At 45.8% G+C, this 13,341-nt stretch overlaps 1 protein-coding gene across 1 annotated transcript; it reads left to right on the top strand.

The window, feature by feature from the left end:
- The first annotated feature begins 7,395 nt into the window (after nucleotides 1-7,395).
- LOC130192584 (uncharacterized) lies at nucleotides 7,396-7,956 on the top strand. Its single transcript, XM_056412674.1, has one exon. The coding sequence runs from the start codon at nucleotides 7,396-7,398 to the stop codon at nucleotides 7,954-7,956; it is 561 nt and encodes a 186-aa protein (XP_056268649.1).
- The last annotated feature ends 5,385 nt before the right edge of the window (nucleotides 7,957-13,341 follow it).

The following is a 13,341-nucleotide window of genomic DNA, read 5'->3' as shown; positions in this document are numbered from 1 at the left end:
TGTGTACGTTTTTTAATTATTCTACAAATGTGCAAATCATTCAGCGACCGAAATTGTTAAAATAATACTAAAATAATCATCAAACAGAAATTACAGAAATAACTGTCTAGTAAGATATCAAACTACTCTAACCCCCTTTCTATTAATTTGCTAAAAACTGATGCAATAATAAGACCAGTACATACTGTACAGTGTCTGAGGCGATACTTCCACCTAGTGCTGAGAAATAATATTACAGTTTTTAGATTATTTTTATATTTTCTATATTTTAATTTGTGTACATTTATGTTGAGCTACTTCCCACTGAGTATTGGTGGGAAAGTAAATACATTTATTACGCTATATATTATGTATAGTTCTTCGAATTGATTTTATCTTTTAACACACATTGAAACAATGCATTTTTAACCTTCCTTTTACCTTAAAATGTAACATATTTTACTCTTGGACCCCCCCAGCAATTAAAACCTCCAGAAGATGATTAGAATTAATATTGTTTCCCAAGTTTAAGTGTGTGGTACTTTATGTTTGTTTGTTGACTACCTAAATAGCCCTTTAAATAAATAAAACAGTTGATATTTCAGATATGTTTTACACAGTGAAAAACAGCCTGGGGTCAAATTGAATACAGGACATTGAAAACATATCATCATGTACATTTGATGTTTTCCCAGTTGTCCACAATAAAGTAGGAAAAGTCATGAAATATGAAGCACAAAAAAATGATGTCAATCATTTATTTAGAGACGTTAAACATTGAATGGGGTCAAATTGACCCCAAAGGTAATAGGAGGGTTAATAATGCTATACCATTACACACAAAGGAACTACATCTACCAGGATCAGTATTATACTCCTACTCCTCCTGCTATTTTTAACTACCACTGAACACAAAAAGCCTGAAAATCCTGGATGCAGGTACACATGGCTGCAGGTGGGATATATTTTGCCGACATGATTAGTGTAATACCATCCCTTTGCTAATCAGCTGTGATACACCAATGGCCTACAATAACTACATGCATGTTGGTTGTTTATGCAGGGAAGACACCAGACAGCAATATCTCAAATGTCTCCCATGATGATTAATTCTGATGTTGTGATAATCAGCTCAGCCATAAACAAGGGCAAAGATAACCTTTTAAGTATAATTACTCACACATACACAACAATAACCAACACTATCATGTTCATATTGTCGTATTCTAAGTGTGCACTGAGTCCACGTCTCCTCCTCCAGTGTCCCCTTTTTGGTTCTCACCTGGCTGTGTTAGCACTGCTGCTTCCACTGCCCATGTTTCAGCCTCTGGGTCCCCTCCACTCCACTACCTGAGGCCAATGGACACACCTGTCCCAAGTGAGGGACAGACCTGCCATCCAGTCGGCCTGTCCACTGGCCGGGCTCCTGACTGTCAGTCAGTATTTATGGCCGCTAACCCCCCCGGGTCACGAGGTGCAGTAAGACACGGTGGGAATATGATGGATCTCAGAGATGAGCAGATGGGACGTCCTAATGCTTCCATGTGTATTATAATTGCACGAGTAGAGCAACTGTTATATATGAGTACAACAATATAACAACAATGGGGAAACAATACAAATTAAAAAGTGAAATAAGCATAACTTTATTAAAAATGTATATTGATTACATTCATCAAAATACGATAAATACAAATAAATAAAAAAGAGAAATGAGCATAACTTTATTAAGGCACACGTAGAAAACATAGAAAGTAACATATCGTAAAATATTATATTGATTACATTCATCATACCATAAATAAAAATAAATATAAAAAAGTGAAATGAGCATAACTTTATTAAGGCACACGTAAAAAACATAAAAGTAACCTATAGTAAAATATTATTGATTACATTCATCATAATACAATACAAACAAATAAATTAAAAAGTGAAATAACACTAATGGAAACCACATTATGATTTAATTGTTGGTGATCCAAATGAGATGAAAATGGAACAAATAATTTGTCCTGAAGTTTAAATTCTGCACTTTAACCTTTAACCTTCTATAAAGCAAATATGTAATGTTTCTAATTGGGCGATATAAAATAAACTGAATTGAATTGATGTACAGTGAAGAACAGTTGCACTATAGGTAGGAGATGTTGAATTGTTCTGGGATTTTTCTAAAATAAACTCTTCATATAGCCGGCAGCATCCCAGTGGTTGAAAAAAGCAGCTAATGCATGATGTCAATCTGTTTTCCCATATTTATATTGTGCCGTCGGGGCCGGTGCCCTTATAGTTTGCCTTAAATTGCCAAATGCATGCATGAATAGATCCTTTCTCTTCCCCTCCTGAGTACACAGCCACCCACTGATCGTACTGTCCGTTAGGCTTCAGGTCAGTTCTTAAATAGCTATGAGGTAACAAGGGTAAAGACCGATTCGCTCAAGAGCCCAACGGCCATTGTCTCACACATGCACACGATGATTATTTGTGTATGGTGTTATCGAAATATAAATTCCTTTAGTCTGCAATTTTTCATATATATATATATATACATATAAATATATATATATATGTATACATATATATATAAATATATTGATATATATATATATAAATATATATATTTATATGTATATATTTATATATATATATATATATACATATAAATATTTATATGTATGTATACATATATATAATATATATATAAATAAATATATATATATATATGTATATATTTATATATATATATATATTTATATATGGTTCACAGCAGAACTCAGAAAACTAACTCAGAAAACTAAAGCTGCAAAAAGAAGAGGCATTTAGGAGAGGGGACAAGGAGACAAGGAGTCAAAGTACAGGTTTAGCAAGTAACTCTGCTTCTGTCTGGAGAGGCTCAGACAGATCACCCCCCCCCCCCCACACACACACACACACACACACACTCCATGAGCGACCTCCGCCTGGCGGACGAGCTGAACGAGTTCGACTGTAGATTTGAAAGACAATGGGACGGTCCTGACGCCATCCCCCATCAACCAGCCCCAGACCACCAGACCCCCCCTCCCCCAGCCCATCAGGAGCTCATGCCTCTGTACCACCCATCCCAACACCTCCCCCTCCCCCCTCCCCAGTGACCACCCTGTCTATTCTGGAGAGGGTCGTCTGCTTCAAGACCTCCCCAAAAAACTAGGATCACAAGACTTAATGACTCCAGGCCTGTTGCCCTGACCTCTGTGGTCAGGTAGTCCTGTCCCGCCTCAAAACCCTCACCAACGCACTCCTGGACCCCCTACAGAGCCAGCAGGTCTGTTATCTGTTTGTGCACTTTATTTGATCTTATACCGTTGTAAATGTAATGTTTAAATTATTGCACCGTGTTGATTGTTGTTGTTTTGCTTGTCTGTCTAGTGTACACACAGCCGCCAAGTCAAATTATTTGTGTGTCTAACAGACGTCGCAAATAAATGTTTCTGACGTATTATCTGGATGTGGAATCATCTCATTTCACTTTTTCATCTCTGCGCTCTGAAGAACCGTTTTCGTTTCCAGACGGCACCTTCATTTTTCCGTGCGTAGCGCCAGACGCGACGACGCTCACCCGAACTCGGCGAGACAGGCGGTCCCTCGGCGCGTAACCGGGGTCGTCCCTGGTTACCCTGGAGCCCGGTTGCCATGGCGACGTCAGGATGAGAGTCGGAGCGGCAACGAGTTTCATCCTCGCACGGAGAAGAACGCGAGCCACACAGACGTGTTTTTATGTGACGCAATTGGCCATAAATGCTGTTGTGCTGCCATCACGTGATGTTAGGCAGATGGACGTGACATATGTTGCTATGGTGATGTCATCAAATATATTTAATGATATTATTTTATGTAATTCGAGTAATGCAGTTTAGTTTTCTCTTAATATTCTTTCCAGTTTCCCTGTGAGCTGTGTGCCTTCTCCAGCCTCATTCTACTGTACTTCTCTTGTCCACTAAAGTGAGATCCAGTTTGCCTTTATTTAATGTTTCTTAAAAACATACCTTCGTAGAAGCTTAATAACATTTATTAATTCATTAACAAATTCAAATGAATGTGAATTACATGACTAATTTATTAGTGCTTAAATCCATTTTTGTTTCAATACATGTTAATTTGAACGTGTCCAACATTTTTTAACTTATAAATGTATTCAGCTCAAAATGTTGATAACATTATTTTTGTTTTAGTTGCAGATGAACTGACACGGTGTTGGAGACTCATGAAGGTAAGAAGAGGTTGGAAATTCCTTAGTATATGTCAAATAATATGTTAAAGTATGCCACACAAAAATGTAGTCTAGTATGCCATGCAAATGTTTTAAAAAAACATCATAGTTAAGTGTATCCTATCATAAAAATGTCATATCGTGCCATTAAAAACAAACAAAAAAGGTTATGTGCCATGAAAATATTTTTTTAATAACATCCATATTTTTATGCTAAAGGAGCTAATAAAAGAAGTATTGAAGCAACTTCAATTCAAACAGACTTCATCGTTTCATTTCACTCAGTTAGGAACCGCTTTAAGCTAAAAGGACTCTTCACAACCCGGATGTTGTGGGTTCGATGAAGTCCACCTCCCGGAGGGGGGGAGATAAGCGAGTTCAGCGTGATACTGGTCTGAGTACTGCAGGTTGTGGGTTCAAATAGTGTAAAGTGCCGTGAACTCTGAGGTTTAACATCAAGAAATAATTTCCACGGAGAGAATATTTGCAGCTCGCTTATTGAATTTGAATCCCCCTCTAAATGGTTTGATCCGTTTGTGATCGTCCGTTTGTTTTAGTGCAACGACAACTCCGCTCCGTGTCGCACATTCAACGAGCACTATTAGTTCCGACCCTCAACACGTGTTTTGCTCTCTGCGCTCTCATTGGCTGGAGCTCTAGATATGACGCACGCAAGATGTCTGTGACGCGTTTTTCTCATATACCTGGAACAAATGACGCATGCGCTGTTCGCATTACTAGGGAAAAGTTATATTTTAATACTTTTGGGGTAAAATGGGGGATTTTGATTGACTGTTGTTTTTAGGCCAGGTGTGTCTCTGTGAGTGTGATTGTTTTGTGGTAGTTTACAGAGTGAATAAACACTTCTTCTCTTAAAGGGCCAGTGTCCGCTATGTGTTGAGGGAGAAGAGTTTGAGTGGACTCCCGCAAAACATGAAATTTGTGCCCAAGCGGAAAGTCACCACCGTAGTGCCCAAAGTATCCAACATCCTTCCATTAACTCCACGTGAGTCGATATAGTTATTTTTCATTCCGATCCACATCTTGAACTCGCGGCGTGCGTTTCTCTACGAAGTGCCGCGGAGTTAGCCTAGCTAGCTAAACGGAGACAGCTAAGCTAAGCACGTGCACGCTCACGTTTCCCCCGACGATCCCGTTGCCGTGGCAGGAAAGGCACACCACTCCTCCTCGGCTCCTCCTCCTTGAGGCCCGATAGGCCCGTGGTCAAAATATTTGCTATTGTGAACTAACTAAATAAACATTTGGGGACAAATAACTCTCGAGGTCACAAAGACCTTTAAAAAAAAAAAAAGCAGACGTGATCCAATAGGACGTGTGTCAGATGTTGTAAGGTTGCCAAACCAAATCCTCTCCCTGGCTTTTAAGTGGCTGTTGACTGTTGGGACGCTGTGATTGGAGGTTATTCTGCCTCAGAGGAGGAGTTTCAAAACCACCGAGCCTCGTCACGTATAAATGTGGCAGCAGAAGCAGCTTAAGTCGTCCACGTTGATGCCGTGCAGGTCAAACTGCTGGTGAAACATGGCGAGGCACCGGGGCGTCACCTCTTTGGTGGCACTAGCACTGCTAGCATGCTTAGCTAGGACTCAGGTAGTAACTCAGGGCAAATGGCTGTCGAGTTCTTCCATCGTCATTCCGTCAGCTGACCTTCCTCCATTAGAGAAAGGCGGCGCCGATGGCCGCGACGGCCAAGACGGCAGCGATGGCCGCGACGGTGGCACCATCGGCTATGGCGGCCAAGACGGCCACGATGGCAGCGCTGGCTGCGACGGTGGCAGAGGTGGCAGCGGTGGCAGAGGTGGCAGAGGTGGCACCATCGGCCGCGACGGCCAAGACGGCAGCGACGGCCAAGATGGCAGCGATGGCCGCGACGGTGGCACCATTGGCTATGGCGGCCAAGACGGCCACGATGGCCGCGCTGGTGGCGGGGGCGGCGGCAATGGTGGCCACGGCGGCAATGGCGGCAACGGCGGCAGCAACGTTGGCGCCAGTGGCCACGACGTTCCTCTGTTCCACGACGGCCACGAAGGCGGCCACGTCTTCTACACCGGCCACCGGCGTCCACATCATCGACGCCGGCCACGGCGACGCCCACAACCCAACGTTATAATATTTTAATACTTTTGGGGTCAAATGGGGGATTGTGATGACCGTTGTTCTCGGGCCAGGTGTATCTCTCTGTGAGTGATTGTTTTGTGGTAGTTTACACAGTGAATAAACACTTATGCAAGAGATAAGATTCATGTCTTCTCTTAAAGGGCCAGTGTCCGCTTTGTGTGGAGGTCATTCTGTGTGGAGGCAGGTAAGCCAGCAGTAATAGGCGAGAGAACATTCACTGGAACCTGGAAATTAGTGTTCCTTTAGCTTGTGAGGAATGAAAAGTAGTTTAAGCATGGTTGACCCGGAACACTTTATTATAGTAACACGTTTACAAGTCATCAACCAAGCGCTAGATACAAACAAGTCATGAAACACATTCAGCTGAATGGAGTCAGAAATAACTGCTGCCTCGTCAAGACTGCAACCTCTATAGATCTGAGACAATCCACATTCTCAAAGTTCGTCTGTATCTATCAGAGGACGTTGAGACACCCCGAGGCTCTGTTTATTCTGCTCTGCCGAGTGACCGTTTGAGTTTGGCCTGTCAAGGACCACAACCTTAAGTCAACGGTTCGTGACCTTTTCACGTGACCCCACAGGATTAGATTAACCCCCATAAACATTCCAGGAGAGAGAGAACTTCTAAACACATTTTCCCTCCGACAGTTATGTTTAAAATAATGTTTTCAAAAGGCACGTATGATGAAAAACTGTGTTCCACATCCAGAGAAAAGATCAATATATTTGGTATTGTGAACTAACTAAATAAACATTTGGGGACAAATAACTCTCGAGGTCACAAAGACCTTTAAAAAAAAAAAAGGAGACGTGATCCAATAGGACGTGTGTCAGATGTTGTAAGGTTGCCAAACCAAATCCTCTCCCTGGCTTTTAAGTGGCTGTTGACTGTTGGGACGCTGTGATTGGAGGTTATTCTGCCTCAGAGGAGGAGTTTCAAAACCACCGAGCCTCGTCACGTATAAATGTGGCAGCAGAAGCAGCTTAAGTCGTCCACGTTGATGCCGTGCAGGTCAAACTGCTGGTGAAACATGGCGAGGCACCGGGGCGTCACCTCTTTGGTGGCACTAGCACTGCTAGCATGCTTAGCTAGGACTCAGGTAGTAACTCAGGGCAAATGGCTGTCGAGTTCTTCCATCGTCATTCCGTCAGTTGACCTTCCTCCATTAGAGAAAGGCGGCGCCGATGGCCGCGACGGCCAAGACGGCAGCTATGGCCGCGATGGCAGCGATGGCCGCGACGGTGGCAGAGGTGGCGCCATCGGCCAAGACGGCCAAGACGGCCACGATGGCAGCGCTGGTGGCGGCGGAGGAGGAGGCGGCGGCGGCGGGGGCGGCGGCGGCAATGGAGGCCACGGCGGCAACGGCGACAATGGTGGCCACGGCGATAATGGTGGCAACGGCGGCAATGGTGGCCACGGCGGCGATGGTGGCCACGGCGGCAATGGCGGCAACGGCGGCAACGGCGGCAATGGTGGCCACGGCGGCTTGGCCACGTCTTCTACAGCGGCCACGGCGCCCACCGGCGCCACGGTGGACACCGCGGACACCGGGGCGACCGCGGTTATTGACCACACGCGGTCCACATGGTGACGACGGCCACGGCGACGCCCACAACCCAACGTTATAATATTTTAATACTTTTGGGGTCAAATGGGGGATTGTGATGGACTGTTGTTCTTAGGCCAGGTGTATCTCTCTGTGAGTGATTGTTTTGTGGTAGTTTACACAGTGAATAAACACTTATGCGCAAAAGATAAGATTCATGTCTTCTCTTAAAGGGCCAGTGTCCGCTATGTGTGGCGGCAGGTCAGCCAGCAGTAATAGGCGAGAGAACATTCACTGGATCCAGGGCCTCGCTCAGAGGGGGAATGGTCATAACTCCAGCCAGTTACACGTTACAGCAGTGGTCGCCAACCCGTCGATCGCGATCGACCGGTCGATCTCGGAGACGTTCCCTGTCGATCTCCAAAATAAAATGAATATAATCACAAACACATTGTTCCTTGTTTTCGAACATTTTCTAAAGTGTCTTCTGAAATGTTTTCTTCCTGACTGGAAGATTGACATCAGAAAATATCTCCGCCTGATTTTAATAAACGCCTGAAAACGGGTTTGCTTGTGTTGTCAGCTGTGCGCCCCGAAAGAGGGGAGCGTAGGCCTATAGGACAGGTGGGGCGCAGGGGAAATGCAGAAAGACCTTGATAACTTCACATATTGCACAAGCTCAAAGTACACCGACATAAAACTACGTCATCAATAAATAAATGTTGAAATGCCTGTACCTTCGTGTACATGTTTACGTTACGGCATGAACAGGTTACGCCTGCGCATGCGCGACAGCCGAGATTCTTAGCGACTTGCCAGGTCTTACCTCCGTGAGTTGGGCTTTTCTGCTGTTGTCCTTCAAAACAAAAGCTCAACATTGAGCTTTTTTTTCTTGTCTGATAGAGCAATCTGGTTTACTTGAAAGTGATTGCAATTGAATTTATTCGATTATTTGAAAAGGGACAGATGCAGGAGTCACAAAATGGTGATTCTCATATTTATTATTATGAAAATTATTTAAATCTGAGGATGTCTGTAGAGTTGATGTGAACGTAATCACCAACGGTCTGAGTTCAGAACCAATCCCAGATGAGAAAACTTTCATGAATACCAAATTTGCCACGAAAAACTCAGTGGAGTTGAGAAAATCACCAAATCAAAGACCAGGAGCTGGATTTCTGACAGACAGCTGACAGACGGCCTCAGACTGGCTATCTGTGATTATGAACTAACTACAAGCTCACAGGCAGAGTTCAGTCACATCCATCACACTGACTGGAATCACATGGCTTGATGGCATTATGATGAGAGCTGAACTTACATGAGTTGCATTGACTGATCATGTTGTCAGTGTCGTGTTGTAACTGGATTGGATTCAATTTATTGTCATTGCTAGAGTACAGGTACAGAGGCAACAAAATGTAAATAAATACAACATTTATATTGGTAGTTCATCCAGCTGCTCATTGAAAATGTGTTTTTTCTTGTTCATATTTAACAAATATCTGACTTGTTATATTACAGTTAAATTCTGTGTACCTGGTCACATCAATTTGAACGCTGGACCAAAATGACAATTAGGCCAAATAAAAAGTTGTAAGTCCAGTCTGGACAGTCGTTTTCTCTCAACGCCTCAATAGGTAGATCTTGCCGGTCATGAAGGCGGAGGTCAGGGATCTTGGGCTCAAAAAGGTTGGTGACCACTGCGTTACAGCATGCAGGGACTCTCCACCCCGTAACAAGTCACAGTGGGGTCCAGGAAGTCCTGACATACGGAATTCATCACTAATCAATGACACAGTCGCTCCTGAGTCTACAAATATGGACACTGCAGTGCCTTCAACCACCCCTCTAACGTAGGAGGTAGGGTGGTCCACACTGTCCATCTCAGCCATATTCTCATAAGAGCCCTCAAGTGGGGTAGCTGGTGTCAGGGCCTCGACGCCAGCTACTGACCGTTTCCCCCGACGATCCTGTTGCTGTGGCAGGAAAGGTAATACCACGCCTCCTTGGCTCCTCCTCCTGCCGGGCTCGCCACCCAGGACTGGGGCTCGTGCCTCCAGGCCGCCCGGGAGAGGGCGACAACCCTGCATCCTGATGCCGGCTACGATGATCGATGGTCTCCTTGGGGCCCGGTAGGCCCGAGTCAGGAGAGCGGCCACGGGGCACTTTTGACTGACAGCCCATAACCCCACAGGTGCAGCTCCAACGACCTCCTGAGGGTGAGCGGGACCCCTGCCCCCTCCGGTTGGACCTCCAGGACTTCAGCCTCTGATATCTCTTCAGTTTATCGACTGCTTTCCGCAGGGTGTTATCAGTCGATAGGGACTGCACAGAAACACCATGAGTAGCCGTATAGTTACTCAGTGTCTCTGCAGAGCCGCCCTGGAATTTCCGCACCGTTCCGCTATAATCAGAGCCTCTTGAAGATCGGTGGCGCCATGTTTCAGGCATTTGGACCTCAACGCAGCATCCAAACCGGCAAGGAAGCGTGGAAACTTCTCCTCCCGCTGGGCTACCGTCCCGTAACCAGGGAACGCCTCCAAGACCAGTCGGATCACGTCGACGGCCTATAGGCTACCTCCAAGCTCTCGCCCAGAGATTTCCCTTCATCCGGAGGGCTGTCACGCAGTAGAAAAGGCTGAGTTGCTCAAGCGGCTGGGCAGAAGTCTCACCATCTCATCTCAACCGACGCTCCGACGGCGACCTCCAGCCGTCTCACCTAGCCGAGGAAACTGTGGCCACCGTCGCCAGAAAAAGAACCCGGAGATTCACACGGACGTCCCTGCTGGCTGAAAGTCTGCCGACCAGTCCTCAGCCGGGACCCTTGAACGGGTCTCCATCTCCGATCCACATCTCGTACTTGAACTCGCGGCGTTTCTCGATGGAGTTAGCCTAGCTAGCTAAACGGAGACAGCTAAGTTAAGCTAAGCACGTGCACACTCACAGTCGCGTAAACGCTCGCTAAACGGAGACAGCTAAGCTAAGCTAAGCAAGTGCACACTCACAGTCGCTTTGTAGCGGTCCGTAAACTAGCCGGTTGATGACATTACATTACATGACATGTCATTTAGCAGACGCTTTTATCCAAAGCATCTTACAATAAGTGCATTCAACCTAGAGGACAAACTAAGAACAACAAGAACACAGGAAGTAACATTTCCTCAACTCAAAAGAACTACAAGAGTACCACAATAAGTGCCATCCCAGTGCCACTGAAGTGCAAATCTGTGTTTTAATCCAGATATAGTTGGAAAAGGTGTGTTTTCAGTCTCCGGCGGAAGATGTAGAGACTTCCTGCTGTCCTGATGTCAGTGGGGAGCTCGTTCCACCACTGAGGAGCAGGACAGCAAACAGTCTGGATGTAGAGCGATGAGCTCGAGGTGCAGGAGGCACAAGTCGATTGGCTGTTGCCGAGCGGAGCGAACGTGCCGGGGTGTACGGTGTGACCATATCCCGGATGTAGACGGGGCCCGATCCGTTCAGAGCACGGTACCAAGAACCAGTGTTTTGAAGCGGATGCTGCTCCACCGGTAACCAGCGGAGAGCGCGGAGGAGCGGAGTGGTGTGGGTGAACTTCGGGGGGCTGAAGACCAGTCGAGCTGCTGCATTCTGGATGAGCTGCAGGGGTCGGATGGCCTTAGCAGGTAGACCAGCCAGGAGGGAGTTGCAGTAGTCGAGGTGTGAGATGACCAGAGCCTGGACCAGAACCTGTGCCGCCTTCTGAGTAAGAAGAGGACGTATTCTCCTGATGTTGTGCAGCATGTACCTACAGGAACGCGTCGTCACAGTGATGTTGGCCGTCAGGTTGACTGTCTAGTGTCACCCCGAGGTTCCTGGCAGTCAGGGTAGGGGCCAACACAGAGCTGTTGGAGGTGGTAGTCAGGTCATGGGTGGGGGAGCCTTTCCCTGGAAGGAATAGTAGCTCGGTCTCGTCAGGGTTGTGTAGTATATTTTCATCTACTGTATAATATCAGTTCATACGAAACCTTCAAGTCAACGCTCAAGGTTCAAGAATCATATGACATGCCTCGAGTTTGGGTTCGAACCTACGAAGTCCAAAACAACAACCTGATGTGTAAACAAAAACCTGCCTGAGTGGCGATTCTGCCTATTTGTTGATTGGACCCCGAGGGCCGGATCAATGAGTGTCTCCTGACTGTTGGGTATATAATGAGAAGCTGAAGACATGAATGTTAGACTTCTCTCAATTCGGCATCCTGAGAATCTCCAGACGGTCCGTACGACTGTTTCTGACCTGTACCTTTGAGAATAAACTAAATACTCTTAAAGTGCAGTGTCTCTCGAGCGATCCTTTCTTCATCATCAATTCCATCATCATCCTCCGGCTGGCGAGAAGATACGACAGTTGATTTTCAGGTGGTGAGCAGACATCCACTGAGAGATGTCGGTCAGACAGGCAGAGATTCGCGCCGCCACCTGTGTTTCGGCCGGTGGAAACGAGAAGATCAGTTGGGTGTCGTCATCATAGCTATGGTAGGAGAAGCCATGCGAACGAATGACAGAGCCGAGAGAATTTGTGTACAGAGAGAAGAGCAGGGGACCCAGGACGGAGCCTTGAGGAACCCCAGTATTAAGAGGACAAGGATGAGAACCACCGCGGCCACCAATGTAACCGAGCGGTCTGGGTTCGTGTGTCTGGTGCACTCATCACATGTGAGCTAACAGAACAAACGTGTCGCTAATCCCACGGCTACTCCGGGATAACCTCGGCTAGCCAACGATGGAGCGTCCACGCCATGGCACTAGTTATTAGAACCAGATCATAAAAGACCTTTTTCATCTGTTACGCTACATTATGTAATAACGATCTCTGAGACAATCCACATTCTCAAAGTTCGTCTGTATCTATCAGAGGACGTTGAGACACCCCGAGGCTCTGTTTATTCTGCTCTCCCGAGTGACCGTTTGAGTTTGGCCTGTCAAGGACCACAACCTTAAGTCAACGGTTCGTGACCTTTTCACGTGACCCCACAGGATTAGATTAACCCCCATAAACATTACAGGAGAGAGAGAACTTCTAAACACATTTTCCCTCCGACAGTTATGTTTAAAATAATGTTTTCAAAAAGCACGTATGATGAAAAACTGTGTTCCACATCCAGAGAAAAGATCAATATATTTGCTGTTGTGAACTAACTAAATAAACATTTGGGGACAAATAACTCGTGAGGTCACAAAGACCTTAAAAAAGAGGTGACATGATCAAATAGGACGTGTGTCAAACCAAATCCTCTCCTTGAATAATATAAAAAAACACATGACATAACACCCCCTTGGAGCTTTTAAGTGGCTGTTGACTGTTGGGACGCTGTGATTGGAGGTTATTCTGCCTCAGAGGAGGAGTTTCAAAACCACCAAGCCTCGTCACGTATAAATGTGGCAGCAGAAGCAGCTTAAGTCGTCCAC

This window comes from Pseudoliparis swirei, chromosome 4, assembly GCF_029220125.1.
Source record: "Pseudoliparis swirei isolate HS2019 ecotype Mariana Trench chromosome 4, NWPU_hadal_v1, whole genome shotgun sequence".
Lineage (NCBI taxonomy): Eukaryota > Metazoa > Chordata > Actinopteri > Perciformes > Liparidae > Pseudoliparis > Pseudoliparis swirei.
This window is presented reverse-complemented; position numbering and strand designations above follow the sequence as displayed.